At 40.2% G+C, this 20,535-nt stretch overlaps 2 protein-coding genes across 13 annotated transcripts in view; both read right to left on the bottom strand.

The window, feature by feature from the left end:
* The window catches only part of evla (Enah/Vasp-like a), a 33,980-nt gene extending 32,060 nt beyond the window's left edge, over positions 1-1,920 (bottom strand). The window contains exon 1 of the mRNA XM_034858791.1: positions 1,482-1,920. Coding sequence (XP_034714682.1) covers positions 1,482-1,486 — 5 coding nt within the window. The 5' untranslated portion in view covers positions 1,487-1,920. The remainder of the gene's footprint in view (positions 1-1,481) is intronic.
* Positions 1,921-2,271: 351 nt separating this feature from the next.
* The window catches only part of eml1 (EMAP like 1), a 49,238-nt gene continuing 30,974 nt past the window's right edge, over positions 2,272-20,535 (bottom strand). For 6 of the 12 annotated variants that reach the window (XM_034858773.1, XM_034858778.1, XM_034858779.1 and 3 more), the window contains 22 exons: positions 19,532-19,670; positions 18,203-18,250; positions 16,735-16,863; positions 16,534-16,562; positions 14,683-14,709; positions 11,650-11,779; positions 10,379-10,528; positions 9,660-9,729; positions 9,254-9,364; positions 9,063-9,158; positions 8,804-8,938; positions 8,513-8,612; positions 8,180-8,331; positions 6,838-6,963; positions 6,217-6,348; positions 5,751-5,818; positions 5,538-5,626; positions 5,290-5,387; positions 4,840-4,927; positions 4,535-4,630; positions 4,308-4,438; positions 2,272-4,174 (listed from right to left, as the gene is read on the bottom strand). In XM_034858773.1, coding sequence (XP_034714664.1) covers positions 4,049-4,174; positions 4,308-4,438; positions 4,535-4,630; positions 4,840-4,927; positions 5,290-5,387; positions 5,538-5,626; positions 5,751-5,818; positions 6,217-6,348; positions 6,838-6,963; positions 8,180-8,331; positions 8,513-8,612; positions 8,804-8,938; positions 9,063-9,158; positions 9,254-9,364; positions 9,660-9,729; positions 10,379-10,528; positions 11,650-11,779; positions 14,683-14,709; positions 16,534-16,562; positions 16,735-16,863; positions 18,203-18,250; positions 19,532-19,670 — 2,270 coding nt within the window. In that variant the 3' untranslated portion in view covers positions 2,272-4,048. The remainder of the gene's footprint in view (positions 4,175-4,307; positions 4,439-4,534; positions 4,631-4,839; positions 4,928-5,289; positions 5,388-5,537; positions 5,627-5,750; positions 5,819-6,216; positions 6,349-6,837; positions 6,964-8,179; positions 8,332-8,512; positions 8,613-8,803; positions 8,939-9,062; positions 9,159-9,253; positions 9,365-9,659; positions 9,730-10,378; positions 10,529-11,649; positions 11,780-14,682; positions 14,710-16,533; positions 16,563-16,734; positions 16,864-18,202; positions 18,251-19,531; positions 19,671-20,535) is intronic. The other 6 variants (XM_034858774.1, XM_034858780.1, XM_034858777.1 and 3 more) reach the window with 4 other exon arrangements.

Genomic DNA, 20,535 nt, shown 5'->3' with positions numbered 1-20,535 from the left:
CCCCCCCCCCCCACACACACACACACACACACACACACACACTTACATAAATGCAGCAATGGAAGCAGTGACGCTGAACAAATTATCTCATTGAATTACATCTTCTTCCTCTTTATTCTGCAAAAAGAAGAGTCAGGTCACCTTGTTGTTGCTTTGTGGAGATTTAAGACTTCCCTTTTGGGCTTGAGTCAAAGAGCCGATCTGCCACTGGCAACAACAAACACACAGGATGGGACTCAAGCTTACAGAAAAGAGAAAACGCCATCCAACTGGACTGGAAGATATGAATCTTACATGTTTACAGTCTGAGAGCCAAACAGTTCAGCTACTAACTTTGAGATGTGTGAGATTACGGGGAGGAGTAAATTATTTGGATGAGCAGTACTTCACACACAAGATATCCAGATGTGAGAGCACCTACGGCTTTCTCTTTTTACCCTTTTTCGCTCTTTCTGTCTCCTTGTTCTCTCTGAAGGAGACCACAACCACAACACATAAACACACCCAGACCCAGAGTCCCATACACACACATGCAGACAAACAAACACTGGCAGCTACAGTAAAATCAGAGACAGTGCAGTGGATCCGAGGAGAGCTGTCAGAGTCAATCTGAAGCCATAAAACAGGATAGTGCAGGCTGCAGCTACTGAGACACAGAGGAGTCAAACTAAAGGCAGCAGGGTGGAAACATAAAAGGACTGCTTCATAAATAGAACAAAACACAGAGAGATCTGCTGATGGAGAAGATTCTCCTCCGTGCATTCTGCATACCAACATAAGCAGGGAAAGGCTCAAAATACCATCCACAGGCTTGGATATACAATGAGGATATAAACATGAGACACATTTTCCGGATATGTGCATGTGTGCATCCGTCATGGAATAGGCTTTTGAAGGTGTGTGTGTGTGTGTGTGTGTGTGTGTGAGGAGGGGGGTGGAGATTCTTATAACCTGCCTGGCAACTACCAGAATAAACACCCTCCTCCTCCTTAGCCTATTAGCCCTACTGCAGCCACATACACTGACCGGTGCATTAGCAATATTCAACGTTTTATTTCAGCAGGTGCAGAGCAATGCTAATGTGGAATACACGATGCTGTCGTTTCCATGACAACATTAGCCTGGCCTAAAGCCTGTATCAGACTGGGTGGGTCCGGTGGTGACAATAGCGGGCTAATATTGGGGGAAACGACAACTGGTACATTGATCACCTTGTATTTTAGGTGGACAGTGAATGGTAAAGGACGCGATATGGAGCTGAGGCCCGGTGGGTGGGACCCTGGATGCTCACAATACTGCCTCTACAAGGAGAGAAATGACGCCACAACACGTCTAGCAATCTGCGGTTCTTTGCTACATTATTAGCTATTATGTATTCCTATAAAATAGGCTACATATATAAGCAGTTGTATGCTAGAGGGTGAGTGTCGGTGCGCATCTGTCATGACGCGTTAAACAGAGCGCATGGTGCCGCCGCTTACCTCATTCTCTCGTCTTTGATTTAACCGGGATGATGAAACCGACGAGGCTGATGAATAGAACCAACAGTCCGCTTGTTTTTCCTGTACGAACAGTCTAGGAGGCTTGAATCAGCCCACCAGCTTTCACCTTGCGTCCCTTATGCTCGTGTGTAAATATAATACAGGCTGATGATGAGTCGTGTTGCAGAAACGCTAAGCGAGGACACGAGCGTTTTCTTCCATCCGCTTTGTGCTCCCTTGTCTCTGCTCACCACACGCGCCGCTGCGTATTCTTAAATCCATGTTCAGCCGGGGCTCGTGCTCGGTAGAAGACGGTGAACCGTGGTCTTCGGCCGCCTCTCTCATGCCATATTTTATTCCCATTCGGAGAGTTTTGGTGAGGTGGAGATTTGAGGAAAAAGGCTAATGCCGCGTGCGAAGGGAGAGGGGGGGAGCAGAGCGGCTCAATGCTGCCCACCTGCGGCGAAGACGCACACGTGCAGCCCACTGACGCCCCCCCACCCCAGCCCGAGATTACCATTATGAGTACAAGTACAGTATAACGATATGGTGGTATTTTGTTGTAGTAAGATGCCAACACAGTTTTGTATTACTACTATAAGTTATCTTTATATATAAAGACATACAGTATAAACCTTGCAAGAGTATAAACGTGTATTATTTTTGATTGTTATAATGTAGGCTATTTGTACATCTTCAAGGGATTTTGTTCAGACATCCTCTTGAACTAAAGATTATGTAATTATATAAAAAATCAGGAATGAAGTGGAAAGTACAACACGCAGTCTCATAGGAATTTCATATTGCATTTACTTCTAGACAAATGTTAAATGGTATTCTGCAGCCCCGAGTGTTTAGTGGTTAAACAAATCATGTTACATTCACACAGTAGAGTGGTGAATTTATCACTGCTGTTAGATTTAAGTGGTTTTCCTAAAAAGATAACTCCAACAATCAGCCAACCGTCAGACTTTTAAAACAACACCAATATGCCTCTTATATCATTGTCAGTTATGGTCATAATCAAATGTGCTGAATCCCTGTCAAACAATTCTTGTTTATTCATGCATGTGTGTAATACGGCTTGCTGTTAACCGTAAAATGAGGAGTGTGAAGTTTGAAAGCAGACATCATTGGTTCATGAAAAGCACTGGTCAGTACTAAATGGAGATTTGCTTCCTCTGTTGTGCAGGTAAATAGACCTGCTGTTTGTTTATTAGACTGAAGCAGTGCATTACAGAAAAACACCTAAAAAATGTTCAGTTCAGTTAAATGTCTTGCCCGTGACTGATGGTGCACCACTGAGGAGCACACCAGACAGTAAGCAGTTACAGTGTAATGGTCTCATCCTTCCCCCTCCTTAACTGATCCCGGTGCAGTAAATGCAGACGGATTCAGATTTAAAAAGACTTCACATCAATGAAAAAAAAAAAGTACATGCTTGCTTCTCATTTTCCTTGCACCTCAAAGCAAAGACACAAACTCATTCAAAAAATCTGAAACACTTTCACCACCACATTTTGTTCCCATCAGTTTCAAGCCTCTCAGTATCTTTACACATATGGGACTAAATAGAGATTTAATGTAGGAAAAAACTCAAAGAAACTGAAGTTGTCAGTGAAGGATTTGACTCTTGATCAATAAATAACAGGAAAGGTGCTTTTTTTAAGACCTGGAAGGATAAAAACGTACAAACGTGAACAGATAATGTTGTAGAAAAGGGTTCAAATCCTAACTCTGAATCTAAATGTTGTAATTTGCAGTTTCAAATGGTCGGTAACGTCACAACTGACTAGATCTTGTATTCATTCATCATGTCCTCCAAATTCAGCATTTGTCTCGATTGTATAGGTAGTTTTCATACACAATTAGCAAATGCAAATTAATCCAATATGGTTGGACAACAGTTGAATCTTAGTTGATTCGTCTCTCCGTTTTAGTGAGTCGTGTTTCACTAGTGCTTTCCTGAGTTGTTAAATACAAAATAATAGAAAGTTTACCAATTAGAAAATCACCATGTTCTTTCTTTCCATATACAGCTGTTGTTCCAATGCTCTTGGATCTCCAGCACGATGATATGCAGTCTGAATCTGACACCCTATAAGTCCATTATCTGTGGCAGGAGTGTGCACAATACAAGAACAGTGAAAGCAAAACTACAGCTGCAGTCAGAAAGTCAGAGCCTTTGGTTCTAAACAGATTTGATTTGTTTTGTCTCATATCATTGGTGACTTGGCTACAGTACATGGGAGAGACATTTATATATTTGATTTTTTTTTTTTTTTTAACATGTAGTGTCAATAAAGAAAAGTTGAAATGTTCAAGATGTTTGTATTTCAAGCAACCGCACATAACACCTCCAACAGTTCTTCTCATTTGGGATCTGAGAGCAGATCAGGAAGGAACCCTCGTTCACTTCCCTTCAGGCAGAGCCACCTTTTTTAGTTTCTGAGTTAATTTAAGTTTGATTTGGTTCAGTTTAGTGCAGTTCAGTTCAGTTTGCCTCAGCTGGGCTTCAGGCCCCAGAAGAAGTAAGAAATCAACAGTATCTGTTTCTGTCTGCTCCGTCAGACTATCCTCCACTGCATCACGCTCATGTCCTTCCCTCCGGTTGACACCAAGGAGCTGTCGTCATACAGGAAGGTCACGTTGGTCACGTGACTGCTGTGGCCGCTGTAAACATGGCTGGGAGCCTGAATAGAAAAGCACATATAAAAATGTTGCCTTTCCATAAACTATGACTCAAAGTTTGACAGGAGCTTGATCTCCTAGTTGACATTACTGAGATGAATACAGTACGTTGAATGACAGTAAGCAGTATCTCACCCTGAACTGTGAACAGGGGAATGAGAATAGGTGGACCTTCCCAAAGTCGTCTCCGGTAACCAGGAGGCTCTTATCACTGGACCTGCAGACAGCGTTGATGTCGGTGCCATCTGAGCCATCGGGCCACAAGCCTGAGGAGCAAAGAAGAGCAGCAGACACGTCTATTGAATGGATCCTAAAACACAAACACTCACCTAAAGAGGGAGAGGGAAGGAGCCTTCACCTACCAAAGACCTGGAAGCCCAAAGTGCAGGTGTGGGTGGCCCACTCAACATCTCTGGTGGTCTCCACACTGACCACCTGCTTACACACTGATGGGATCCCTGGAAAAAACACACAAAAACCAAATCACCAACATGTCTTAGCCTTAAATAGTATCATAGGTACATTCCTTTAACAAAAATAGGTTATTATTTGGTTGTGATTATGTAAGTTCACATCTCACATCAGGCTCACATCAACTAAATTTCTTACTGAACATAAATTGCATGAAACAAACAAAACCACAAAGGATGTATGTGATCATACTTACAATACAGTATCTCATAGTCCCCTGAATTTGATACGAGGTACTGGGAGTCCACTGACCAGTCCAGATGGGTGATAAAACTTGAATGACCCTGAGATGTGACACAAAAGGACCAGTTTAGATCATTCACCTTTACAGTGTTCCTGGAGTTAATGCTATATGTTTTTTCAAGCACCAGAAATAATCCTAAAAATGTGATTTGGATTTGTTATAGCAACGCTTAGTCAATGTTGTCGTAGGTAGATGCAGCACTGCATGACTCAGCCCATTGTCATTTATCATTTTACAGCTTCTGTATCAACAAACACTGAGGACAGAGTGTACAGAGTGGAGGCCCAAATATAGAGCGGAGGAGGGAACTGAATGTAAAGATGATGCCAGGAGGAACTAAAAAAAACAGAGACGCAGATTATGGGGGGGGGGGGGGGGGGGGCTGTAAATACAGTTGCTTACCGAGCACTTCCCCACTCGGCTGTACTTCCTCCCATTTTCCGCCACAGCATAAATATAGATGTAGTTGTCGTGGGAACCAATAGCCAGGAAGTTACCATCTAAATAAAATAAAAGAAGACATGAAGATTAAACTTCATAAAATAAAGTTAAATATGTTTGAGGTCCAAATAAAAAAGAAAAGAAACAGACAGTTGAAACAACACTCTGCCTGTACAGAGGAGACATGTTGTCAGCAGTTATCAACATACCTGGCCCGTAACACACAACAGACAGCTGTTCATTCCCATCTGTGTGCATTGTGACAAGATCCTTAGAGTCGGTGTCCAATACGAGCCACCTGCAGGATCAATGACAGCTCAACAATCTGCTTTTTAAAATCTGCTCTACAAAATTGATTTCCTGTCAGTTTTTTAATTTAAACACTGTATTTCTTTAGTGTTTTTGATCATGGGATCCCCTACCTGCCAGTCTGGGTTCCTATGGCAACCACAGCTCCAGATGGGTGGAAGCCTGCTGATTGGGCAGCATCCTGTGATAAACAGGAAGAAGAGTATAGTTAATCAATTAATCAAAAAGTGTATTTTGCTTACTGTTTCTTCATTTGGACAGTTGAGCTTCACTGTGCAGAGTTTAACACTAAAAGGCTGTTTTCACATTTCATGCTGAACTTGTGCTCACCTTAAATCTCAGGTGAACAGTAAGTAAGAGCAGAATTTTGTGAAATCACAACTAGTTTGGACACAATTGTGTCACATTACTCTGATTGTTTCCATGTTGTTTGTCCATGTTAGCTGCTCAATGTGGAGTTCTTGTTGTTTCTCATTCTTAAAAACATCAGAACTGATCAAATAGTGTTTGAGTCATCATCTGTTGAGGGCGGTGTAATTCCCATGACTGACCCCAGGGGGAAGTGTTGGCTAAACTTACTTCCATATTCTTGGTCCAGATGAGCTGATGGGAACTTGAGTCCCACAGGCAGACTTGCCTGTCATAGCCACAGGTGAGGAACTGAGGCTTCCAGGGGTGGACAGCCAGACCCCACAACTCGTCAGTGTGACCCTGGAGAGGAGAGGAGAGTTTTTCTTCTTTTACTTCTATTATTCTTCTTCATGTGCTACAACCTCCCAAACCTAACTACTTTGTCCAGTAGTTGAACAACACCATCCTAGCAGAGCTGCAATGATTAATGATAAATTAATTAACCGATGATAATAAAATTAATCTGCTGGCTTTGGTAATCGATTCATCGTCTTACACGCAAATGCTAAATGTTCTCTGGTTCTAGCTATGCGGCTTTTCTCTGTTATTTCTTTGTAAAGCATTTTTTTAAGTAGTATTTTTGGGTTGTGAACTACTGTATTGGTCAGACAAAACAAGACATTGCAAAAGGTCATATAGGACTGAGGGAAACTGACAATTTTATGACATTTGATATACCAATTGGAGGAAATGTAGTCAAGAAAATAACTGGCAGATTAATTGATAATAAAAATAGTGACCCTGCATCTTAGTACAAATGTAGAAATAGTATATATCTGTTGCATCTACCTGCGTAATAGGCATGAACTCTCCATCCAAACTGCCTTGCAAAACAAAGTGCTTGGTGGTACCGATGAGCACAGTCTCCCCTCTGCCCTCTGCGATGGTCCGGATGGGACCAAACAACTCAGGCACCTGTGGAGAAAATACAATATCCAGCATTACCAGAATAAACATCAACTAATCTTATACTACATAATGTAGTCTCTCCAGAGCAAATAAGACATGAGTGATCCATAATTCCCATTACTATAAATATCCATGAATCTCATTGAGAGCACAAACCCATCTCATCCTCTGTAATATTTATGATATGGTGCAGCGTTTAGAATAAAAAGTTTGCCGCCTCAGGCAGGATTGCAATTTCTGGCTAATATAAGCAACATACTTTAAAAGAAAGAGCTGGATATGCAGCTTAACATTTTATTAAAACATACTGTGGCTTGCATAAGATTACACACCCATGCTTAAGTCAATTAAAAAGAGGAAAAATAAATGGAAATTTAGCTTAATGCCTCAATTAAAAAAATTAAGGCAAACCCATCCGCTTTTCATGAACCAATGATGTCTGCTTTCAAACTTCACACTCCTCATTTTACGGTTAACAGCAAGCCGTATTACACACATGCATGAATAAACAAGAATTGTTTGACAGGGATTCAGCACATTTGATTATGACCATAACTGACAATGATATAAGAGGCATATTGGTGTTGTTTTAAAAGTCTGACGGTTGGCTGATTGTTGGAGTTATCTTTTTAGGAAAACCACTTAAATCTAACAGCAGTGATAAATTCACCACTCTACAGTGTGAATGTAACATGATTTGTTTAACCACTAAACACTCGGGGCTGCAGAATACCATAAACAACTGTTCTTCCTTACAATACAAGGGGCATAAGTATACACACCCCTATGTTAAATTCCCATAGAGGTGGGCACATTTGTATTTTTAAAAGCCAGTTATTTCATGGATCCAGGATACTCTGCATCCTGATAAAGTTCCCTTGGCCTTTGAAATTAAAATAGCCCAACATCATCACATACCCTTCACCATACATAGAGATATGCATGGGCAACTTTCCATAAGATCATCTCTCAAGGCAAATCAAACCAGCTATTAGGCTAACTGAAATAGCACCATGCCAAGCCACTGTATTAACAGGAAGTGGCAATAGCAAATTAGATGTTGAATGAGCTCTACAGCAGAGCATTAAAAACCCGTGCATTACTGTATTAAATCAATCTCAAAAGTATGATCATGCGGTTTACCCTTATAAACTTCCATTTATTTTTTATTTTACCCGATCGTCCTTGGGATATTTTATATTCTGTTGAACGTTTTTCTCACCTCCACGGTTTGTATCTGCTGGTAGCTGCTGTCCCAGGAGATGAGCATGCGGTCTTTCCCTCCAGACACCAGCGTGCCGTTCCTCAGCATGCACAGAGCCAAGATGCTGCCCTCGTGAGCTCCTTGGATGACGTGGCTGATCCGATTAGTGCCTGCGCGACAGAAATGGGATGAGATGGATGAGAAGGTTCAGCTGGAGACAACCAGACATAAAGGTTGCTTACTAGGGGCAGATTTAGAGACAGACAGACAGGGTGATCAATAGATGTATCAGAGATCTCATTGGGCCACCTTGTATTAATAAAGGTTGAAGTAATCAATGAATTAACATGCCTTTCCCCCACACCAGGATGTTCCCACTTGAATCTCCTGTGATGGCGTCTCCATTTTCTGCAAAGGTCACACACAACACAAACTTGGGCTTCTCTTGTTTCTGCAAGAAACAAACACAATAACAAACATATTGTTTAATATTTTGCTAGACTACCATTTATTATCCCTACATAGCTATAAACAGGATCACATCATAAAAACATGCTGTCATGATTGCATTTTTGTCTCTATATAAAACTTTTCTGCTTAATGGTGTTGACCTATAATGTGGGAAACATCTGGGGGTCTCACCTCAAATAGTCCTTGCTTCTTAACCAGTACTCCTTTCTCCAGGTTCCAGAAATAGAGATGGGACTTGCCGCAGGTTACTACGATGTTGCAGTCCGTCGGGTGGAAGTCTGCAGCAAACACTGACTCGTTGGAGCACTGAACAGAAACACAACACAAGAATGGGTTGTTGACATTATATGCACACCTGTTTAATAGAAAGTGTGTTGGAGCAATTTGTCAGGTGTATTTGTCCCCCCCCACACATACACACCCACCCTACCTTGACCTCAGCCAGTCTGTCCTCTCTCTGCCAGTCCCAGACGGAGAGGACGTGGTCATTGGAGTCGTCTACGACACACAATGTATTTCCTCCATTCTAACACACAGAAAAAGACCCAAAGCCATGCTTATTTACTGACAAAAAGTACAGCCTGACCCTTGTTGTTAGGTGTATCAGTGGTGTTTCCTTACCGACTTGGAGAAGGCCAAGCAGACCAAGGCTCGGTCAAAGAAACCTGTACCTAGAACATGTAGTGTGTTGAGGCTGACAGAGTCCCACACGCGGACATGAGGAGCCAGATGCTGCCAGGAACAAAAAAACACGTGCACAACATCAGGAGAGGTGAATTATTATTATGAGATGCTAGGCTTACTGAGGCCTCACTGAACCCAATGAATATGTAAGTGAACACAGAGGGAATGTGTTTCAGTTCCCAGTATGTTTATTACTATGAGCAGAAATCTCCGAACAAGCTAGATAAAAACTCATCTTGATAAAATTGATTTCTTAAAGAAAATAGCAAAACTCCTCACTCCCGTAATAAATCAGAAAGAGAAACCTAAAGTGATAAAATATCAATAAGAGACCTCAACTTACTTTACCATCCGAAGAGGTACCCGCCACCTGACCCGTCGCTATGGTGATTTTATCGGGGTGGACGGCCAGGCTGTTGAAGAAAAAGAAGAAAAGACGTGAAGACAGCCTTTCAACATCAAAAGGACCATTTGAATAAAGATGAGCAACATGCTCGCAGAACATGAAAGGAGCTTTTTAAAGCTATGAACACGATATTCACTGCAGCTACCAAACGCTGTCTGTCCTAATGTGAGGGGGAAACGAAACAGTTTAAGATAAATTCATCCCCTATTGGCCACAGCGGTGAGCCAGCACTCATAGCATGTGTAAAGCTTCAAAGGAATAAGAATCTGTTTGAAATCCATCTTTTGATCTGTAGTCCAAAATGTTAATTAATAATTTGAACGTTTAATAACCCCAGGGTTAACATAACCATGGCCGTGTCTCTTTAAGGTTACCCTCATCACACCACCCACTTTCAATTCTTGTGAACAAATGAAGGCATTCCAACACACACACACTTGCTTCCTCATTACAGTTTTTCTGCACTTAGCAGGCATCAAGGAAAGAAGATACTCTACAGCCTATGAGGATTGTATTATATTCAGGGAAAAGAGATAAAAGCTACTGTAGATGCCAGATGTGATATAGGGCTGCAGTAACAGGGCCCTGCACAGCAGTCCCTCGATTAGTTAGTGTGTGTGTGTGTGTGTGATGTATAATCCCCAAGTGTCTCTCACCATTTGATGTCATCCGTGTGTCCGGTGTAGTGTCTCTGCAACTGCTCGTCCACGTTAAACAGGACGACCACTGAGGCAATGAAGTACACCGTTTCTCCAGTGGGCAACAAGTACAGGTTGGAGCGACAGTCTCGGCCGCGGTAACCATAACTGGACGTTAAAAAAGGTCAAGGAATAAAACAGAAATTATATCTAAAGTAGAGCTGAAACAATTAACTGACTGTCAAAAAAATGAAGTAGTTTTTTTAAGCTAAAATTGACCTGTTAGAGCTTCTCACTTGTGAATCCTTGCTGTTTTTTTAAATCTTCTCTGATAGCAAACTGAATAGCTAGACTGTTGGACAAAAAACAAGAACTTTGAAGACAGCAGCATGGGTTTTAGAAATTTTGTTTTATAGACCAAGTAATGTATCAATTCAAATCAATTTTATTTATAGTGTCAATTCATAACAAGAGTTATCTCAGATCCAGGACATAATCAGCAGATTAATTGCTAATGAAAATAATCTTCATGTTGGAGCCCAAATCCCAAGAATTACAAAGTTAAAGATTTATTTGCTTATACTCTAACAAGCAGGTATAACGTTTAGAGACAATGACGAATTTCTTATGTTTGTTTAATAACATAAAAGGTAAAAAAAAACACAAATAATACATTAAAATGCATTCAAACTAACATCAAAACACATTGTGTGCATGTGTCTAATCTATCTGCAATCTAGTTTATGCTGGATTTAACATGTACGAAACCTGCAGCCCACATATCTATTTCTGTGTGTGTGTGTGTGTGTGTGTGTGTGTGTGTGTATGTGTGTGTGTGTGTTTTCCTTCAGATTTAATCTTTTCTTCATCTCCCTTACGGCTTTTTCCCCTATTGGGTTTCTGCTAGACTGATCAACACACTACATTCTTTCATCAACACATGAAAAAAGAGAAAGCACAAACTGAAACAAAATAAGAAATAAAAGAGCACAAGAGGAGCTGCTGACTGGTTGGGCCTCAGCCCTCCCAGCTGTATGCAGGTTATTACTGACTGCAGGCTGCAGAGCGATGAGCCCGAAAATGAACATCTGAGCAGATCTGGTCTGACAAGCAGGGCGAGAAGAGCTGAAAACATTTGTAAGCTTCCTCTCTCAACTACATCACAGCCCAGTCTGGATTTACTGTTCTCAGACAATCGCTTTCCAGCTCACAAGCAGGACTGTATTTGAAACTTCTTATTTCCTCAGAAAATTCCCTGTGCAAATAAAGTGAGAGATGAAAAAGGATACACCCAGTCCAGTTTGAGCTTGTTGCTGGGCAGGTCGGCTCTGGCCTCCAGGCAGTAGCTGTCCACCTGGTCTTTGGGCATGTACATGGTGATGGGACGACCCTTCAAGTACATTTTCACATAACCTTCCTCTGGAAAAAGCAACAGAAAAGAGCAGTGAGATAATAAAAACACAAATGTGAATTTGTGGAATTATGTCAATCACGTGTTTTATATATTATGAAAAGTTTGCAAAAAGCACAGACATAACACTGAAGCGTAATACAATGTGTTATGATGTGAATGACAATCGTGACAATGTGGTTGAATGTAAGATTAGATGATGAATGGAGAAATGTGATGTGACATGTTTTATTTCTATGAAAAGGACAACAAAAACAGAATTTGCAAACACAAAGAACTTAGCTTTTTAACTGACTTTATTAGTCATTTCAAATACATTCTCATAACAACAAAGAGATTAAAATGAACAGCAAACACTTTCAAAACTCATAAATATTCAGCTCAGAGCAGAGGTTAACCAACATAAAATGCAGACACAAGCAGAGCAATGGAAATGTTATGGGAGGGGGGGGGGGATCCAAGCTTAGAAAAGGGGATAATGAAAAAAACTTAACCAATTTAAAACATGCTAACACTGAAAAACAATTCCCACAGAAAACATTATGGGGATCAAAACAAACAAAATGAGTCATTAATGTCCACAAAAGCTCGTTAGCAGAAAACACTATAATGTAAGGTAATATATTGGACTTATGAGTGATGCTAATAAAACCTGCTATCTCTTTGCAACTTCTTTGGTTCGAGAGGACACGTGGAACGCAAAGTGACAAGACACCACCACATGGTGTGTTGGTGCAGATCTAATATAAAAATCATGAATTTGGCTCTGTGCAGACCATGCAGGACACATTGCAGCTTGATAACTGGAATTAATAATTTAAATCTGTCTGGAGAAGAGAGTGTTGCCATTTAGTATTATGAGACCCGATTAGTTAGTAACAAATCTGGAAGTACTGGCTGGGAGACTTGATGGGGCTGCGATAACTGTGTGTATCAAGGGGAGAGTACGATGACAAACTCCCCGACTTTCTCAAAGGGAGGTTAAAATTCGTTTTTCTGACCGGCGACACCTTGGAGGCACCACCCTTTCTGACCATGCCTGCCTTGCTGTTGTTTGAGGTTTGTTCGGGGCTGGTGGCTGGACGGGCCGCTACAGACGAAGCCAGGGGGCTTCCGCTGGTTCCCGATCGTTTGGCAGAGTGGCCGAGGTATATCTGTACTGTGACTATAATGTAGATTGGAAAAAGAGCAGAGGAGCCAATGATGGGGAGGAGGGGTGGAGGTTGTCAGGGCCAGTTGATAATAAGAAAGATGTAATAGCTGTGTTTTTGTGCCACACTTACTAAATAATCATAAAAAATGGCAAAAGAAAAAGCAATCAAAAGGAAAGCAGGAAAACTCACTCCCATTAGAAACCACAAGCACGCTGAGTGCTATCATCAACTTATCTTGAACTGCTTATCTTGAAGCAGTAGTTATTAAGATGTTTGGGGAAATTTAATAAATTCAGTTAGAACTTGCCTCACTGGTTTAAACTAGTGGGGGTCAGGACCCAGGCAAGGGGTCACAAAGTTAACCTGAGGGTTGTGAGATTATCATTGGGACAGGAGAGAAGAACAGTGATGTTTGAATACACAAATTTACTGTAGATTCTATCTAGCTAGTGTAGCGTATCTTATTAAGCTAAAGATGCAAACATCTCAAACTTGTCTACAGGCAGCACACAATTCTACATATTTGACTTAATAAATACAGTATTTACTTGGGTTCAAATGGAGCTTTTCTTTTATGAAAATTCCTATTTCCCTCTAATCAACTAAAATTACATTGTTCTTTTTAGGAAACTTCAAAATTAAAAGTCATAATTTTACCTCTTCAGGCCTCTAATAGTTATTCAGATGAACCAAGCGGAGAGGTTAAGGGGACAAAATCATCCTTTGATTAAACTGCTCACAACACATTCGTAGATCTGATACTGTGTGCTAGATGTACTGTATGCAATCTGTGAAGAGGGGATGCAAGCAGACAAGGGTTCCCCAGCGGAAAAATAAAAACCACTGGTGTAGATGTTTTCAAGGGTAAAATGCACAGATCATCTTAAAAAATTAATTATTATGTAACAAAAGTGGCTAAACAGCAATATATCTGTTATTCTTGGCAGCTTTGTGAATAATTTTCTGAAGGGGACTACACACAAAAAGACAACACTTCCGGCCATGTGAGATAACTACAAGCAGTAAAATCAAACAGACTTTATTAGGAACTACCCGAAAAGAGAGACTGCATGTGTTTGTAATGCAAATATTCATTTTGAGAGCCGGAAGATAAAAAGAGCTACGGCAAATCTACTTCCTCCAAGCTGCAGTGAGAATAGATCAGAGGATTTAAGTGTTGGCAGAAAAACTCAAAGCAAATGCGAGGACGTGAGTGTCAGAACTTTTTTGTGTAGTTTCTATGGTGACAGAGACTAAATGCCTATGAGAAAAAAGTAAGGCTGTGAGCAAACACATTTGGTGAAGCAGCAACTTCATCTGAAGTTAAACAAGTGTGGGGACACACAAGTGCAAACACTGCAAACACACTTGGACGCAGCTCTCAGTGGAGATTAGGCAGGATAAATGTGTGTGTGTGTGCGTTAATTATATTTAAAAACAATCAAGTGAACATAATTTTCACACACACACACACACACACAATTTGTCAACCCACTCCTGCCCATCTGGACAGCTCTTGGATCATTGCACTGGAGGAAATCTCTAAAGTTTTGGATACCATCAAAATGTTTAGGAAAAAAATCCAAACAGGATATGTATTCAAATTTCAAAATAACGGTCCTTATTTTATACTTTGCCTCTGCACCGCAGCTCAGAGCAGAGGTGATGCATGTACAGAGATCAAAGCAACTCATCAGCAATGTCCAGAGAGCCGTGTAGGCCAAGCGCTTCAGGGGAGGGGAGGGGGGGAAGCCTACCTTTGCAGTGGGTCACACGTCGCATCCCTTGTAAAAGGTCACAGAGAAAGACACAAGCACCAGGTGAGTGGTGGCATGGCTTCCTTACTTCCTGGTCTGTCCTAATATGAGTGCACTTCCTATTTCCTGGCGTTAACAAACAGCAGCGTCTGTCCTCGAGGCTCCTAATGCATCAGTGCTCCTTCCCTAATGGTTGGAATTAATCAGTGCTCATTTCTGCATGATGGGTTACCACCCCCTGCTCCGACGTGGTGAGGATTTACATTTACTTGACTTTCCCCCTTTGTTTAACAATCTACAAAGAAATGGTTTTAGAAATGTTGGAACTGTTGTTCCTAACTATTTTTTTTACAATGTGAAAGTAAAAACAAACATGTGCTTCAGTACATTTTGTTGTATTAAATTAACCACTTTGCATGTGATCACCCCTTATGTATTGCAGGTAAGCATTCTATTGGCAGAATTTATTGTTGCAATTATCATTTGTATTGGTTAAATGTCAGCTAGTAGCAGTTTATGCCCATGGCGCTGCCCTGATCGGGCCGCTTCGCAGGAGATTATTTGTCTATAATTAATTTAAATGTCCAATAAGTGGTGCACAGTAGAATTAATTAATTAATGTGATGGTTACAGTTACAGCATATTTACAAATCTACAAGGAACATGTATTAACCGGATTTATATGTGGAGTAGTTTGCTGGATAGAGTTGGTCAGTTTTTGTGGTGCAGCCTGAACTCGAGAGAACTGAAGCCGGGTTGTAGTTAAATTTACACAAATTCAATACAATGCTGGAGATGGAAATTCTGAATAATGCACATTTCATTTCATATTTAGTCCCATTGTCTTGATCCATGTGTATCCTGCTTTCTGTTTAAAAAGTAAACTGTGTGCAAAATGATCCACTTGTCTTGTACATATACTAGAAACACAATACACTCAAAATGTAATAGGTGGCTTCTTCTGTTCTATTAATTATCTCTTTTGTATATCTCCTAGCACACAAATATCATTAACTGCTGAAAAGATTTTTTAAAACCTGTCAGAAAATCATTAACTAACGGCATCTTAGTGGCATCACTGGTTGCTGTGCTAAATAAATAAAACTTAATAGGAAATTCTAGTATTTTTTGACCTGGGTGTTATTATTATAGCCACAAGGACTATGGGTGATACTAACTTCGCACTCGCCACCTCCGACGTAGAGATTCAGGGAAGGCGGACCCCAAAAAACAATGTGTATAAAAAGAAATTCACATAAATACTTAAAAAACGTGTTAGGCTAGTTTTGTTAGCCCTAAAATGTACAGTACTAGATCTCTCAGCACTAAGCTGCAGCAGCTAATGCATGGGACTCTGTGTTTCAGTTAGAACCAGCGTTTGAAATGATTCATGTAAAATTTAATTTAATTTGAAAAGTCTCCTCAGTCTCCACACAACAGAAGTTAGGAGTTCTTATGACCCATAGTCAGTTTATAAAGATACAAATAAAATTGCACACTAAAATTCAATTCAAACAAAGCAGAAAGAGCTTATTAAAAAAAAAAAGAAGATGAATGGAGGTTTGGATGTAGTAATGGATGAGGTGAAGAAATGGATTATGGAAAAGATGAATATGTGACATTGATATTTAGGACACATTATGTAAAGTAGCCTCAATTGTGCTCTGTGTGCAGAAATCAGTTCAAGGCACTGATAAGCAATTCTTCCTTTTTGATAGGATTCAAAGACATCTACTGACACAGGGAGCCAATGAACATGTAGTGTTTAATGGCTCTCAGTGGGTTAGATCATAACACACAACGATCATAGCTGTCAGATTACAGAGCCATAAAGGTGCTTCCAGGTCTTACCTGCATTGAACACTGGCTCCCTCTGTTTGCTGCAAAGTAAACGAGTAAACAGACAGACATCATTCAGCATCCCGCCTCCAGATAAACCATTGCATGTTTTTTGATTTGAAAGTGCTTTGTCTTTTCTAGTGTGTCAAGCTGGAAGATAAATATATGAGCCACTGAATAGGGAAAGCCGATTTAACAAGACGTCTTTGTTACCTGTCACTTCGTTTGCCACTGGAATTGCTGCCGGTGGATCCGGCGCGAGTTCGGTTGCCCTTGGAGTCGCCTGAATCTCTCCGCGTAAGAGTCCCCACATGTTCGTTTGAGTTGGCTCTCCTCACAGTGCTGGGTTGAGAAGGAAGGTGGACAGAGACGGGAAAGAAATAGGTCATAAAACTACCTGACACTGATTTCCTCAAACATCCGTCTGGTATGTTTTCAACAAAGCAATAGCGTTAGAAAGCAGGTACATGGAAGATGTATTTACTTCATTATTCTGCTCACATCTGTGGCTTTTTGCAGAGGTGTAAGAGAGAATTTGCACCAAAGAGAAACAAAGAAATGTGGATATTTGTTTTTTCTGAAGACTTACCCTATCTCTTTGCCCCACTCTAGCGATCATACCTACAACGTCAGTACAGACCTGTGCAAATCTGCATATTGGTGGTGCAGACAGCCGGCCTATTTTATAACAATGAAAAGGCTCCATCAGCGATCCAATGGCCAGGCTCAGTCACCTAATCCACCCTATAGGAGAAAAGTCTATTCAAATCCTAAAACTGGCCGGTGGCCGTTATCCCTTCTGGAGAGCCTGTGTGTGTTTGTTCAGTAAAGAGGAGAATAGAAGAGAGAGAGAGAAACTGTTGTTTGCTGTGTTATCCCATGAGGAATCATAGTAATTTGGCCACAGGGCAATGGGGAAGGCTGTTGTGTGTATGCCAACACTGATGGGATTGTGATTAATCTGCAGTTTAGACTAATCCCAGACACAGACTGGACACAACACAAACAAAGAACAATGATTTAAACATAAACGGTTAATATTAGCAATGAGAGAAATGTCACAATGTCAAAATTATAATGTAACTTGATGACAATTTAATGGTAGAGCCTGACTGAGATTGGGATGGGATTTTTGAGACTAATTTTAGTTAGGAAAAATTCCCCGATTGCCAAAATGTCAGCAAATTGATTAAATGTTTGAGCTGGAATGAAAATCAACCTTTTCCATGTTGATTGTGCACTGATATGATGCTGATGAGGGCTGTTTTCTTTTTTTTCAAACAAATAACAAATATTATTATTAAAGTCTCATTAAAGAATATTTACAATGTATTACATTGTCAATTCTAGAAATGAACACTGAAAAAATCTACTCAAAATAAAAAAAATAGCTAATTAAACATCAGTACTCTAAATTCCGTATCAGTCATTGCTGACCACGCTCTGCTGGACAAACTATGTTATGACACCATTTATAAATCACCCCAATCATTGTTTTCTGTGTTATAGGTTCTATCAGACAACATATAGACTAATATTGAGAGATACCAATATGTCTGATAGGCCGACATCGGTCAGGCTCTAGTTAAAAACCGAAAAAAAAAAACAGTTAGCATGCATCAGAGCTGCAATGATGTTATATTGTGACCAGTGATATACTGTAACTTGATGATCCTCTCACCTAAGAGGCAGGTAGAGGATTCTAGTAGAAAGAGGCAGAGAGGACAAACTGGACAGATTGGCAGGACATCACATTGTAGGGGGAAAGAACAAACATCATATACATATATACAGTATATCACATAATAGTTCAAAGGGACAATAGAGAGAGACAATGCAAAAGGGCGGACCTCCATGAAGCAATGAAGGGAAAGACAGACAACACAATACATGAAGACAAACACTGAGGGGATGTGCTTTGCATTTTGTCTTGGTATTCTGGGGTTTTAAAAACCCTGAGTGCAATGGTTTATTGAGTCATTATTTAAACGCAATATATCTAAATCTGGTCAATAAGTAAATAAATAAAATAACACAATATTCAGTATGTCTCCGTTTGAATTTGTTCTAATGTGAAGAAGGCTTTAAAACATCGCTGAAGAGCTAATAAGAGCAGAAATTGACTTCTGTGTTTCTACAATCCTGAATCCTCAAGTAGAAAGCTAGTTATACCTGATAAAGTGCAAAAGACGTAAGTGAAAAGTCATATTCCTTTTGTACAAGTTCAAAGTTCAAGAACTTATGCAGCTTAAAACCATTCAGAAACACAAGAAAACTGCATGAAGAACACGGGAATACACAAGACCAAATCCCATTTCCTTCAATCTTTCTATCAACCCTCCTCATACTTTAACATTGTTTAGAAAAGTGATGTATAAATAAAGTTGATTATAATTATGATTATCATCATACTACTATAATACTGGTAACATTTCAATCTGCAGAGCCATTTCTTAACTGTCCTCTCCAGTAAACCTTAAAGATGCAGTAGGTAAGACTTATAAAACTAACAAATGTTCGAGTAGAACTACATTAGGAAGCTAATTCTTTAACAAAGAAATCAGGCTCCTCTGGCACCACCTACAGCCTGTAGTGCGATTTGGAAGGGACTGAGAAGTTGTCGATGTTTACATTCTTTGGTTAAGTCCTGGATCTCCTACCTACAGCACCTTTAAGGTTAGAGTCAGCGACCATTCTAAGTATCACCTCTCAATATTGTAAAACATCCCTGAAGCAGAAATAAAACCACATACGCGGAAAATAAAGGAAAAATGCCACAGGGGAGTTAACAGCTGTTTGGACTGGAGCTGGTTCCGGCTGTCTGCTGAGCTTCATCTGATTATAGTAATGTCTTTCAGAGATGGGCAAAGGGTATTGTTTCCGCAACAGACAAGATTGATAACCTCCTTAAAAGTTCACACATATTAGAATAATATAGAACAAACTGCAAACATTAAAGTATAGGTCGCACGGTAATTTAAGTGGCTAAGGATCATTTGAATTGCCTCACCTCTTGCTGGCTGTTGTGCTGGAGTCCTTTCTGGATCCAGATCCAGATGGGGAGGGCAGAGTGCGGCTGCCTTTCTTTGGTAGGATGGTCCCGTTGTTGACTGTTGGTCGTAAGGGCAAGGTGGCAATCATTGGCCTGGCTGGAAGAAAAAGACAACAGACATGTTCAGAAAACAACAGGATACAATACAAGTCCTAGGGTCCATTGATGTGGTGGCCTTAGAGAAAGTCAACAGAAAGCTGGCCAGAAAAATTGCATTTCCCAGTGTAAAATAATCTTGTTAATTAGTGAAATTAGGTCAAAATCCTGTTCCAGAAGGGGAGCAGAAAGCCTCCCAGCATTCACTGGAGTAACAAGTTAATGATATCATTCTTAACAAGCATGTTTCTACAACGTTACTAGTATTATTGGGTTTTAAATTTTGTTCTCACACTTCACCTGTTGTTATTTCCATCAGTATTACGAGTAAATATGGTTAGACTGCTAGTCTTAACGTTTTCTACTGGCCTTAACAACCACAATAATCACATAAAAACATTTTCAATTAAAAACATAAACTTTCTTAAGAATACCAAAAGCCCAGGTTATACAATAAAAATGTGTAATTACTGTGGTATCACAGGGTGTCCACTTCAGTATAGAAGGAACTCTCGGTTTGGTGTTAATTAATACAATAATGATGATATTAAAAACTTAAATTTAAGCGCAACACTTAATTTTACTTGACCTGTAGTGTACCAGTTATTGTTGAAGCCTTAAACACCACACACATAAGGGAGAGTTCAAAGAGACAAATTATTACACAGCGTAACATATTATAAGGGTAAAAATAGAGGCAGCACACATAATTCCTAAGTACGATGCAAAAACAAATATTTTAATATCTTTTTTTCATAAAATTGACCTGTTTTTCTATTAAGAATGCATGCGCGCGCGCACACACACACACACACACACGCACACACGCACACACGCACACACGCACACACGCACACACGCACACA

The sequence above is a fragment of the Etheostoma cragini genome, chromosome 20, assembly GCF_013103735.1.
Source record: "Etheostoma cragini isolate CJK2018 chromosome 20, CSU_Ecrag_1.0, whole genome shotgun sequence".
In the NCBI taxonomy this organism is placed as follows: Eukaryota; Metazoa; Chordata; class Actinopteri; order Perciformes; family Percidae; genus Etheostoma; species Etheostoma cragini.
Note: the sequence above shows the minus strand (reverse complement) of the source record. Positions and strands in the feature narration are given on the sequence as shown.